The sequence below is a fragment of the Mesoplodon mirus genome, assembly GCF_964341445.2.
Source record: "Mesoplodon mirus genome assembly, chromosome: 19".
Lineage (NCBI taxonomy): Eukaryota > Metazoa > Chordata > Mammalia > Artiodactyla > Ziphiidae > Mesoplodon > Mesoplodon mirus.
In genome coordinates, this window is record NC_138995.1 from 56,904,181 (window position 1) to 56,916,329 (window position 12,149).

Genomic DNA, 12,149 nt, shown 5'->3' on the forward strand with positions numbered 1-12,149 from the left:
AGCTGAGCTGAGACACAACCTACCCCCTGCAGTTGGGAGACTGACGCGAAGCTGTGTCACATTAATGGAAGCGGACGGGACGTGCCTAGCATTCTCAGCTCTGCCAAGGATACCAGTCATGGCTGCAGCCAGCGGTCATCACTCTGCCCTCAGTGGGCATGGGGGGAGGGGGCACAGCCCCTCCAGAGGGCACTAGAAACACATGGGGGGAATTCCCTGGTGGTCTAGCGGTTAGGCCTCGGCACTTTCACTGCCATGGTGCTGGGTTCAGTTCCTGGTTGGGGAACTAAGATCCCAGAAGCCACACGGTGCAGCCAGAAAGAAAAGAAAAGAAAAAAAAGAAATATGCAGGAGTGTTTTCTGTTGTCACAAGTGATGAGGGCCACTCGGTACTGGCACTTGGCAGATGGAGGTGGACAGTCGTACACAGTGAAGGATCTTCCTACCCCAAGTGCCAGCGATGCCACTGCTGAAAACCACTGAACACTGGGCCCAGCGCCTGCACCTCCGGCCTAGTGGGTAAGAACAAGGGTTCTGGAGCCGCCTGCCTGGGCTCAAAAGCAACTTGGTTCATCTGCAGACTCGCCACGTGACCTTGAACGAGTCTTGTAACCTTCTCTGAGCTCGGTGATCTCCTCTGGAAAATGGGGCTAACAGTCCCTTCCTCATCATCTTGTGAGGATTAAGTAAGGTACTACATGTCAAGGCCCCGAACAGCGCCTGAGAGACATCGGTGTTGGCCCTGAGCATCATTGTTTTAGTAGCAAGTGCTCAGTGTCGAGATCCGTCACCGCTTCCAGTCCCAGCAGCCCTCTGTGGGCAGAAACGGGTGGGAAAGCATCTGCACTCCCTCAGCACGAGCAGTTCGTTGGGGTTTGTGTGTGTGTGTGTTTTTCTTTTTGACTGCCCTGCACAGCTTGTGGGATCATAGTTCCCCGACCAGGGATTGAAGCCAGGCCCCCTGCCGTGAAAGCTCAGAGCCCTAACCACTGGACCACCAGGGAATTCTCACAAGGAGTGTTTGTTGACTGACTGCCTGATGCACTGACGGCAGGGCGTCCGGAGTTGCCCCTGGTTCCCAGGGAAGATAGGCAAGGTCTCAAAAGACACGAGGCCAGGCGGGGACCACAGGTTTACTGGGGGCTCCACGCACGCACTCACGGCATCACATGACAATGGCATGGTTACTTGGTACACGCAAGTGGCCTCCGCCCACAGCTGGGGCCCAGAGGCCGTGGGGGGCGGCCCCCTCCCTTGTGGCCCAGACACGGCTGGGTGCCTTCCTCCGGGGTAGCTGAGGGATGGGGCCGCTGGGGTGGACCCCGGGCCTGGAAAGGGGAAGGGAGCAGGCTCGACCCGGGGCAGGACGGGGGGCGGGAGGGGCCGGCCCGCCGTCACTCCAGGGACTGCAGCATCAGTAGCTGTTTGAGCACCTTCGTCTGGCTGGTCTCTCGGATTTCGCCGGCCAGGAACATCTCGTCCACGACCGTGTAAACCTGAGTGAAGGGAGGGTGAGGGGAGACCCTGGTGTGAAAGGTGGGGAGACCCCCAGGATGCTGGTCTAAACCTTGGGAGCTGGGAGCTCTGATGCCCGACGGCCAGGAAACAGACCCCCGCAGAGGCACCGGGGCAGCTGCGGGGGTCCGGCCCACCCCCCCTTGCCCCTCCCCCTTCTCCTCGTCTTCACCAGGAGGCCCACCTTGTAGAAGTTGAACACCAGGTCCAGTTCACAGACGTTGTGGAAATATTCGTTTAAGACCTGGGAGAGGAAGACAGAGGTGGTGAGAGATGGGCAGGGAGAGAGAGACACACACACACACAGACAGGAACAGAAGGCATCAGAATGAGACGGCAAAAAAAAAAAAAAAAAAGCAGAGAGAAGCTGAGGAAAGGGGAGAGACAGAGACCAGAGGAAATATCGAGGGGGGCAGAGGAAGACAGTGGCCCTCCGCACCCCGCCTTTGAGGGGAGGGCAAGGAGGGCCCATGCAGCCCAACAGAGGGGATGAGGGACAGCGCCCGCCCGCCTGCGCACCTCCACAAAGTTGTGGATGGCCTCCAGGTAGGCCAGGTTGTTGTCGTTGACATCCACACAGATGCAGAAGTAGAGGCCGGCGTAGCGTCGGTAAATGATCTTGAAGTTCCGGAACTGCGGGGCAGAGAGGCAGGTAGTCAGTGACAGGGCGTGCCCAGGACCCAATGTGCTGGGCAGGGTGGAGCCAACATATTCAGTCCTGCGTTCCACATGTGGTCCCTGAGGCCCTGCTCTGTGTCTGGCCTTGTGCTGGGGACACAGTGGTCCTGGCCCTCCCTGCCTAGGGCTCACTGTCCAGTAGAGACAGATTCATCCTCAGTCATCCCCTGAGTGGGCAGGGCTAGACTGTGGGAGTCCCAAGGGGGCAGGCAGCTGACCCAGGATGGGGGGCTGGGAGGGCTTCCAGGAGGAGGGGGCATCTGGACTGAGATCTGGAGGATGAGTAGGAGTGAACAGGCAGGAGTGCTTTAGGCAGAGGGAACAGGCTATGCAAAAGCCCAGAGCCCAGAGAGAGAGGCAGGGGTGTTCCACGGTGTCCATTCTCCCCTTTCTGTGGCTCCCTGTTACCTCTGGAGAGAGTCAAACTCCTCAGCCTGGAACTAATCTACTCAATCATTCCACAAACACTGCCTGAGTACTTATTGTGTGGCAGGCTTTGTGCTGGGCAGTGCACACTCACCACCTGTAACCAAGACAATCTCAGCCTTGCCCTTAACTGAACCGTAATACAAATATTACTACCTTATCACATACACACAATCCACGAATAAATATGCATGAACCAGGGACGCAGACTCTAATTTTATACGCATGTGTAAGTAGATAAAGCGATAGACACATAGAGATATGCAAACTGGCTTGCAAAGCTCCATGTCTTTGGCCAAAATCTGAAAAATCCAGCCTGGCGTGTGTGCGTGTGTCGCCACCTGGTGGCGACTGCAAAAGCCAACACAAGTCCCTGATTTTTTTCTTTTTTTTATAAATTTATTTTTATTTATATATATATTTTTCACTGCGTTGGGTCTTCGTTGCTGCGCGCAGGCTTTCTCTAGTTGCGGCGAGTGGGGGCTGCTCTTTGTTGCAGTGTGCGGGCTTCTCATTACGCTTGGCTTCTCTTGTCGCAGAGCATGGGCTCTAGGTGCGTGGGCTTCAGTAGTTGCAGCAAATGGGCTCAGTAGTTGCAGCTCACAGGCTCTAGAGCGCAGGCTCAGTAGTTGTGGCACACAGGCTTAGTTGCTCCATGGCATGTGGGATCTTCCTGGATGAGGGCTCAAACCCGTGTCCCCTGCATTGGCAGGCAGATTCCTAACCACTGCACCACCAGGGAAGTCCTCAAGTCCCTGATTTTTATTTATTTTTTTCCTACTGTATCCTTTTGTTAATTCCTATACTTTGAGTATGTTTTCTAACTTTTTTCTTTTTTTTTTTTTTTGGCCACGCTGCTCAGCTTGTGGGATCTTAGTTCCCTGACCAGGGATTGAACCTGCACCCTTGGCAGTGAAAGCACAGAGTCCTAACCACTGGACCGCCAGGGAATTCCCAGTATGTTTTCTAATATTATTACAGTAGTTCCTGCACATAATCCATGGATTAGTAAGAATATATCAAGAATAAACCTACCTAAGGAGGTAAAAGACCTGTAGTCAGAAAACTATAAGACATTGATGAAAGAAATCAAAGATGACACAAACAGATGGAGAGATATACCATGTTCTTGGATTAGAAGAATCAATACTGTGAAAATGACTGTACCACCCAAAGCAATCTACAGATTCAATGCAATCCCTATCAAATTACCAATGGCATTTTTCACAGAACTAGAACAAAAAAATCTTAACATTTGTATGGAGACACAAAAGACACTGAATAGCCAAAGCAATCTTAAGAAAAAAAAGAGCTGGAGGAATCAGACTCCCTGACTTCAGATTATACTACAAAGCTACAATAATAAAGACAGTATGGTACTGGCACTAAAACAAAAATATAGATCAATGGAACAGTGTAGAAAGCCCAGAGATAAACCCATGCATCTATGGTCAAGTAATCTATGACAAAGGAGGCAAGGATATACAGTGGAGAAAAGGCAGTCTCTTCAATAAGTGGTGCTGGGAAAACTGGACAGTTACATGTAAAAGAATGAAATTAGAACACTCCCTAACACCATACACAAAAATAAACTCAAATTGGATTAAAGACCTAAATGTAAGACCAGACACTACAAAACTCTTAGAGGAAATCATAGGAAGAACACTCTTTGACATAAATCACAGCAAGATCTTTTTTGACCCACCTCCTAGAGTAATGGAAATAAAAACAAAAATAAACAAATGGACCTAATAAAACTTAAAAGCTTTTGCATAGCAAAGGAAACCATAAACAAGATGAAAAGACAACTCTCAGAATGGGAGAAAATATTTGCAAATGAATCAGTGGACAAAGGATTAATCTCCAAAATATAGAAACAGCTCATGCAGCTCAATATCAAAAAAAACAACCCAAACAAAAAAATGGGCAGAAGACCTAAGCAGACATTTCTCCAAAGAAGACATACAGATGGCCAAGAGGCACATGAAAAGATGCTCAACATCACTAATTATCACAGAAATGCAAATCAAAACTACAATGATGTATCACCCCACACCAGTCAGAATGCCATCATCAAAAAATCTACAAACAATAAATGCTGGAGAGGGTGTGAAGAAAAGGGAACCCTCTTGCACTGTTCGTGGGAATGTAAATTGATACAGCCACTATGGAGAACAGTATGGATGTTCCCTAAAAAACTAAAAATAGAATTACCATATGACCCAGCAGTCCCACTACTGGGCATATACGCAGAGAAAACCATAATTCATAAAGACACATGCGGGGGACTTCCCTGGTGGTGCAGGGGTTAAGAATCTGCCTGCCAATGCAGGGGACATGGGTTCGAGCCCTCGTCCAGGAAGATCCCACATGCTGCGGAGCAACTAAGCCCGTGCGCCATAACTACTGAGCCTGAGTGCCACAACTACTAAAGCCCACGTGCCTAGGGCCCGTGCTCCGCAACAAGAGAAGCCACCTCAATGAGAAGCCTGTGCACCGCAATGAAGAGTAGCCCCCGCTCGCCACAACTAGAGAAAGCCCACGTGCAGCAACGAAGACCCAATGCAGCCAAAAATTAATTAATTAATTAATTAATTTTTTTAAAAAAGAGACACATCCGGGACTTCCCTGGTGGTGCAGTGGTTGAGAATCCGCCTGTCAGTGCAGGGGACACAGGTTCATCCTTGGTCTGGGAAGATCCCACGTGCTGTGGAGCAACTAAGCCCGTGCACCACAACTACTGAGCCTGCACTCTAGAGCCCGTAAGCCACAACTACTGAGCCCACATGCCTCAACTACTAAAGCCCACGCACCTAGAGCCTGTGCTCTGCAACAAGAGAAGCCAACGCAATGAGAAGCCTGTGCACCGCAATGAAGAGTAGCCCCCGCTCGCCACAACTAGAGAAAGCCCACGTGCAGCAACGAAGACCCAATGCAGCCAAAAAAAAAAAAAAAAGACACGTGCACCTCAATGTTCAGTGCAGCAATATTTACAATAGCCAGGTCATGGAAGAAACCTAAATTCCCATTGACGACAGACGAATGGATAAAGATGTGGTACACATATACAAAGGAATATTACTCAGCCATAAAAAGGAACGATATTAAGTCATTGGTAGAGATGTGGATGGACCTAGAGACTGTTGTACAGAGTGAAGTAAGTCAGAGAAAAACAAATATTGTATATTAACGCATATATGTGGAATCTAGAAAAATGGTACAGAGGAACCGGTTTGCAAGGCAGAAATAGAGACAGAGATGTAGAGAACAAACATATGGACACCAAGGGGGGAAAGGGGGTGGGGGTGGGATGAATTGGGAGATTGGGATTGACATATATACACTAATATACACTAACATATATACTAATAGGTATAAAATAGATAACTGTACCTGCTGTATAGCACAGGGAACTCCACTTCGCTGAACAGTAGAAACTAAAACAACTATACCCCAATTTAAAAAATAGTAATAAAAAAATTAAAGAAAAAAGAATATATCAGGGTGCTAACTCTACTTTTTTTAAAAACTGATACAGACACATGATCCAATGTTTGAAGGCCCCTGCTCTGGAGTTGAGGGTTCAAGACAGGAAGCCAAGAGGGCAGGAAAACTTGATCTGGAGAAGTTACCAACTGACTGTCATAGCTGGCGTGGCCTTGGCAGGATCTGACCCTGAGCATCGCTCTTCTTTTCTTGAAATTCGCCCTTTCTTGCTGTCACCCTCCCGGCTCTTTCCTGTCACCACTGTGTCACCAGCACTGCCCTGCACAGGGCTACATGCTGGAGTGGGCCTGGATTGGGAGGAACCTCAGATGGTCAGGCCCCCTGTGACAGCTGCACCTGACCAGCCAGCCTTTCTGGCTACTTCTGTCTATTCGGGCCTCCCTGCCCCTCTCTGGGTCCCTCAGTTGCTGCCGTTTCTAGCCCTCAGTGTGGGACCCACCCTGCGCCGGCAGCAGGATGCCCCAGGAGAGCGGGCATCCCTTGACCTCCCCACTCCTCTCCCCTCATCCCCTCCTGGACATCTCGGCTGGGATGAGAACAGACACCTCAGTGCTGATATTCACCACAACCTTCTTCCTGAGTCGGCCCCATCCGAGAAAGTGACAGCGCCCCCTACTGGTGGATCCATTTTCTTTCACACACCTCATCCAATCTTTGGCCCTTCAGTTGGCTCTACCTTCAAAACGCTTCTCTGCACCCCTACTGCTTCCATGCCAGTGCCAGTCACGAGCATCTCTCACCTGGACCTCAGAGGTCACCTCCTGAGCGGTCCCCCTGCTTCTTCTCTTGCCCCCTAGAGAGGGATCCCTAAAGCCTAAGTCAACCCATGTCCCTCCTCAGCTCAAAACCCTTCCGTGGGCTTCCCTGGTGGCGCAGTGGTTGGGAGTCCGCCTGCCGATGCGGGGGGTGGGGGTTTGTGCCCCGGTCCGGGAGGATCCCACGTGCCGCAGAGCGGCTGGGCCCGTGAGCCATGGCCACCGAGCCTGCGCGTCCGGAGCCTGTGCTCCGCAACGGGAGAGGCCACAGCAGTGACAGGCCCGCGTACCACAAAAAAAAAACACCAAAAAAAACCCCAAAAAACAAACCCTTCCATGGCTCCCGTCTCACTCAGAGCAGGAGCCCAAGTCCTCACCATGGCCCACAACGCCCTGTGCCCTCTGCAGTGATCTCATCTGCTCCCACCATCCTCCCTGGCTTACTCCACCTCAGATACACTGGCCTTCTTGCTATTCTAGGAATGCCCCCCCCCCCACCCCGTACATTCCTGCTGCCTCAGGGCCTTTGCACTTGCTGTTCCCTGGGCTTGGAATGTTCCTGTTTCAGGTATCATTTCCTTCCACTCCTCAATTCCTTCAGGTCTGGGCTCAAATGGCCCCTCTTCAATGAAGACCTCCTAACCAAACCATTTAAACCTGCGTTCCAACCCCTGCTGTACAAACCCCAGCAATTCCACCCCCCACAGCTGCTTCTTTTTTCTCCCTGACACCTATCACCACCTGATACACTGTATCTTTACTAACAGTCTCCCACCCACTAGAATGTCAGCTGTCAGCTCTCCAAGGGCAGGTACTGGGTCTGTTTCGTCCCCTGCCGTATCACCAGTGCCTAGAACAGTGCCCGGCACACAGCAGTCCCCTGATTAATATTTGTTGAATTCTACAGGACAATCAGCCTGGTCTCTTGAACAGGCTAATCCCGTGGGAATTAAAGGTGGAGGCATCTCAATAAACAGACCAAAGAGACATGGAAACCAAAAGCAATGCCAAGATCCTTGACTGGCTTTGGACAATCAGTTTTGATGATTTGGGGGAAATTTAAGTATTGATTGGGCATTAGAGTAATAGTAGTAAGGAAGTATGACTCATTTTATCAGGCCTGATGATACTTTGGTCATGGAAGGAAGTGTCTTTATTTTCTGAGATGTATCCTGAAATATTTAGGGATGAAACGTCATGGTCTCTGTAACATATTTTTTTTTGGCTGCACTGCACGGTTTATGGGGTCTTAGTTCCCCAACCAGGGATTGAACCCAGGCCCTTGGCAGTGAGAGTGAGAAATCTTAACCACTGGATCGCCAGGGAATTCCCCCGTGATCTCTGTAACTTAATGGAAAACACTACAGCAAGGGATGGTTCATTATACCATTCCCTACTCTTGTGTGTTTGAGCATTTTAAGTTTTTAAAAGGCACCAGAAAAAAAAAGTTGTTCGGCCGAAAAAAAGAGAAGAAGGTAAAACAAAAATGCAGGACTTCCCTGGTGGCGCAGTGGTTAAGAACCCGCCTGCCAATGCAGGGGACACAGGTTTGAGCCCTGGTCCAGGAAGACCCCACATGCTGTGGAACAACTAAGCCCATGCACCACAGCTACTGAGCCTGCGCTCTAGGGCCCGCGAGCCACAGCTACTGAAGCCCATATGCCTAGAGCCCGTGCTCTGCAACAAGAGAAGCCACTGCAATGAGAAGCCTGCTCACCACAACGAAGAGTAACCCCCGCTCGCCGCAACTAGAGAAAGCCCGCGCAGCAACGAAGACCCAACGCAACCAAAATTAGATAAATAAATAAATAAATTTATAAAAATAAAAACAAAAGCAAACTCTTAATACTATGAAATCTGGGTAGTTTGCAATCGACTTCTCTCTTGTTGTACTAACCTGTAGGCCAGAAAATTTTCACACTAAAAATTACCCCAAAAGGAAGGAAGACGGCAAGCATGTTGAGTAAATGAATGTGGGAAGGAAGGAGGGCGTGAGGGGTTATTGCCATTAGAGGATGGGCAGGAGGCTAGGAAGGAGGGGTCAAAAGGAAGCAAGGGGGCTTCCCTGGTGGCGCAGTGGTTGAGAGTCCGCCTGCCGATGCAGGGGACGTGGGTTCGTGCCCCGGTCTGGGAAGATCCCACGTGCCGCGGAGCAGCTGGGCCCGTGAGCCATGGTCGCTGAGCCTGCGCGTCCGGAGCCTGTGCTCCGCAACGGGAGAGGCCACAACAGTGGGAGGCCGGCGTACCGCAAAAAAAAAAAAAAAAAAAAAAAAAAAAGGAAGCAAGGGAGTGGGGGGGGGCATTTGGGTCGGGGGTTGGGTGGGGGGTAGTTTCCCGTCACCTCCACAAAGTTGGTGTGTTTGGCATCTCGGACAGTGACCACAGCGTGCACCTCCTCGATCAGCTTCTGCTTCTCATCGTCATCAAACTGCATGTACCATTTGGCCAGGCGCGTCTTGCCTGCCCGGTTCTGGATGAGGATGAAGCGGATCTGGGGGCAGCAGGAGGAGGAGGGAAGGAGAGGGGTGGGGAGGGCGGGTCAGTGTTGGGCCGCCCTGCCCAACAGCCCCACCCATCCCCACAGGGGAGACAGGGCCCACGTCCCTGCAGCCTGTCTTCCAAGGGTCTCAGCCACGCCCTAGAGCCCAGCCAGGTTGGCCTGGCCACACGCTCCTGTCCCAGGTCCTTCCAACACCCCTGTGATTTCTCTGGCCAACTCTGCAGTCATTTCTAGGGCACTAAGTCCCAGGCTCCACCAACTCTCCTCTCCCTGACCTTGGACAAAAGATCCGCCCCTCTAAGCCTCAGTTCCCCATCCCCCACCCCGGCAAAACAAGTTTCCATAGAAGACCCACTTTGTCAGGGTGTTCTGAAGGTTAAATAAGTTTATAAATTTAGTCTAGTAGCTGGCACTAGCAGGTTCGTTCGGTGTCGGCTACGATCATCATCAGTGATGGCTAGGAAATGTGTTTTTATGATTCTGAAAAGCCAGCTCAACTCTCATAGGGCTACTATGAACACTGAACAAGTTGATCTCGGAAGTGCTTTGTATAGCGCCTATTACATACTGAGTGCTCAATAAAATTAGCTATTATGACTGAGGCATTTGACCAAGTGGCTAAGAACACAGACTCCAGAGCCCGAATGAATCCTGGCACTGCTGGCTGTGTGTCTGCAGGCAAGTTACTTAACCTCTCCGGACCTCAGTTTCTCCGTCTGTATAATGGCTATAACGAGAGTACCTCCCTCAGGAGACTGTTGCGTGAGTTATTAAATACAAGAGGTATAATACAATGACTAGTACATACTAAGTGTTATACCAATATTAGTTCTTAGTAATATTATAATTCATCGGCATTTGCCTTTGAGAAAACCATGGCCCAAGTTCACGTAGCTAGGAAGCCTGCCTTTGGGCTCAGTTCTGTTTGAGATGGGCATGCTTATGCCCGTTTTATAGATGAAGAAACTGAGGCTCAGAGAAAGGAAGTCTCACAGCCAGAAAGCAGAGCTGGGAGTCCAAAGGCTTTCCTCTGAACCCCCTTACCCTCACTTGTGGGAGCCTCCACCCACTGGCGAGAGTCCGCTCTCTTTCCTAAGCCTCACTCTCCACACACTCCATCCCTCCTCCCCCAACCAATCAGGCTGCACAGAAACAGGATATTACACTCTCCTTCCAAGAACCCCTTCTGCTGAGCCAGGGAAAACCACTTCCTCGGGCAGGGGTCCTGGCAGGCAGGGAAAGGGCGTGGGGTGGGAGTTGGGGGGACCCACGCCACACAGCCACAGCCTGGGGGCAGAGCCAGAGATAGATGGGGTATCTAGGGAGGAGAGACATAGAAGCCAGTCTACACAGCTGAGGGAGAGCTCTGCCCCTTACTCCTAAATTCCCTCACACACCTCTTCCTGTTTCTCCCCCCAATTAGAATCTCTCCACCTCAGGGAATCCACAATGAGAAGTCCCTTCCCTCCTGTATCCGCGCCCCTCTGATGTCCCCTCTTGATGCTCCCCAACCTTCTCTGTCTCCAAGCCCCCTACCCTGGAGTTGTTCCCTTTTGACTCCCGCTTTCTCCGTTTCAGTGCCCTCTGTCAGGTCGCCCCATCCCGATCCCCGGGGAGGGGTGACAAATCCAATGCCCAGTCCTTGTTCCCAAAGCCCCATCCCCACCTCTCCCACTTCCATGCCTACTCCCTATTCTCCAAGACCCCTCCTCTTGCAAAGACCTACTCCATTGCTCCCCACTCATTTCTAGCATTCATCCCCTACGCCAAGGCTTCTCCCTTTTACTGCACACTTTCCCTGACATTGAAGCCCCATTCCCGACAGTTGTCTACTTCCCGTCTCCAGGGTCCAGTCTCTTCCCCTTGAGACACCTCTCTCATCAGCAGTATCCGGCCCAGTTCCAGCACCCCCTCCGCCTGCAATGTCAGCTTCCTGCCTCTAGAGACCCCCTCTCTCCTATCAGAATGTCTCCCATTCTTCAACTCTCCTGCCACGCTCCCAGAGTCCTCCTCTTAGGATGTCCCCTCCCCACCTCCAATTCCTTCTGCCCATCTCTGAGATCCTCCCTGATCTCTTGCCTCCCTGTTTCAAAACCCTCCAGCCACCTCCAGTGTCTCCCTCCCGCACAGCCCTCTCCCCTTGCCACCTGGTCTCCAAAGCTCCCTGGCCTCGAGAGCCCCGGTACACTCCAGCGCCCAGAACCACCTCCCGGTTTCCCCCTTCCCCGGCCTTCGATCGGCCCCAATCCCGAGAGCCCGCGCCCGGCCCAGACCAGACCATCGCACCGCAGCAGGGGCGGCTTGTCAGTATCCCACCGAGTCTCCAGTACCTGCACGTGGACCCACCCTTCCCCCGTCCCCAGCGTGGGCGCGCCCCCGTTACCATGGCGACCCCCGTCCGGACCCCAGCGGCCCCGGTCCCGCGGCTTCTGGGCGGCTCCGGCTCTGGCAGCTGTTGGGGGACCGAAGGCTAGAGCGGACTTCCGGGAGACGAACTCGCCCGCCCTCTCGCGCACAGCCCGCTGGGAATTGTAGTCCGAAAAAAAAAATGGGTTCGCTTGTCTGGGAGGCAAGCCTGGGAAAAGAGCCGGTCTCGCTTCCCAGCATGCTGCGCGACTGTCCTTTTCCTACCGCACGGTTCGGACTCCAAATGCATGCTGGGAGCCGTGGGCGAATTGTAGTCCTCGGAGGACTACAATTTCCGACATGCTTGACGGCCAGCGAGGCGAGCGCTGCATCCTGGGAAATGTAGTTCCTCCAGCCTCCCT

The 12,149-nt window shown here is 51.9% G+C and overlaps 1 protein-coding gene across 1 annotated transcript; it reads right to left on the minus strand.

Moving 5' to 3' along the window:
* Positions 1 to 1,115: 1,115 nt before the first annotated feature.
* Positions 1,116 to 11,875, minus strand: AP2S1 (adaptor related protein complex 2 subunit sigma 1). The gene is made up of 5 exons (XM_082606905.1): positions 11,765 to 11,875; positions 9,223 to 9,372; positions 2,035 to 2,148; positions 1,700 to 1,759; positions 1,116 to 1,496 (listed from the first exon to the last, which is right to left on the minus strand). Exons 1-5 carry the CDS (start codon positions 11,765 to 11,767, stop codon positions 1,395 to 1,397), a joined length of 429 nt encoding a protein of 142 aa, XP_082463031.1. The 5' UTR covers positions 11,768 to 11,875; the 3' UTR covers positions 1,116 to 1,394.
* Positions 11,876 to 12,149: the final 274 nt, after the last annotated feature.

Coding starts and splice junctions, on each gene's coding strand:
- AP2S1 (XM_082606905.1), bottom strand. Junction 1,760..2,034: donor CCATCCACAACTTTGTGGAG/GTGCGCAGGCGG, acceptor TTCCTCTCCCAG/GTCTTAAACGAATATTTCCA. Junction 1,497..1,699: donor TGGTGTTCAACTTCTACAAG/GTGGGCCTCCTG, acceptor CCCTTCACTCAG/GTTTACACGGTCGTGGACGA.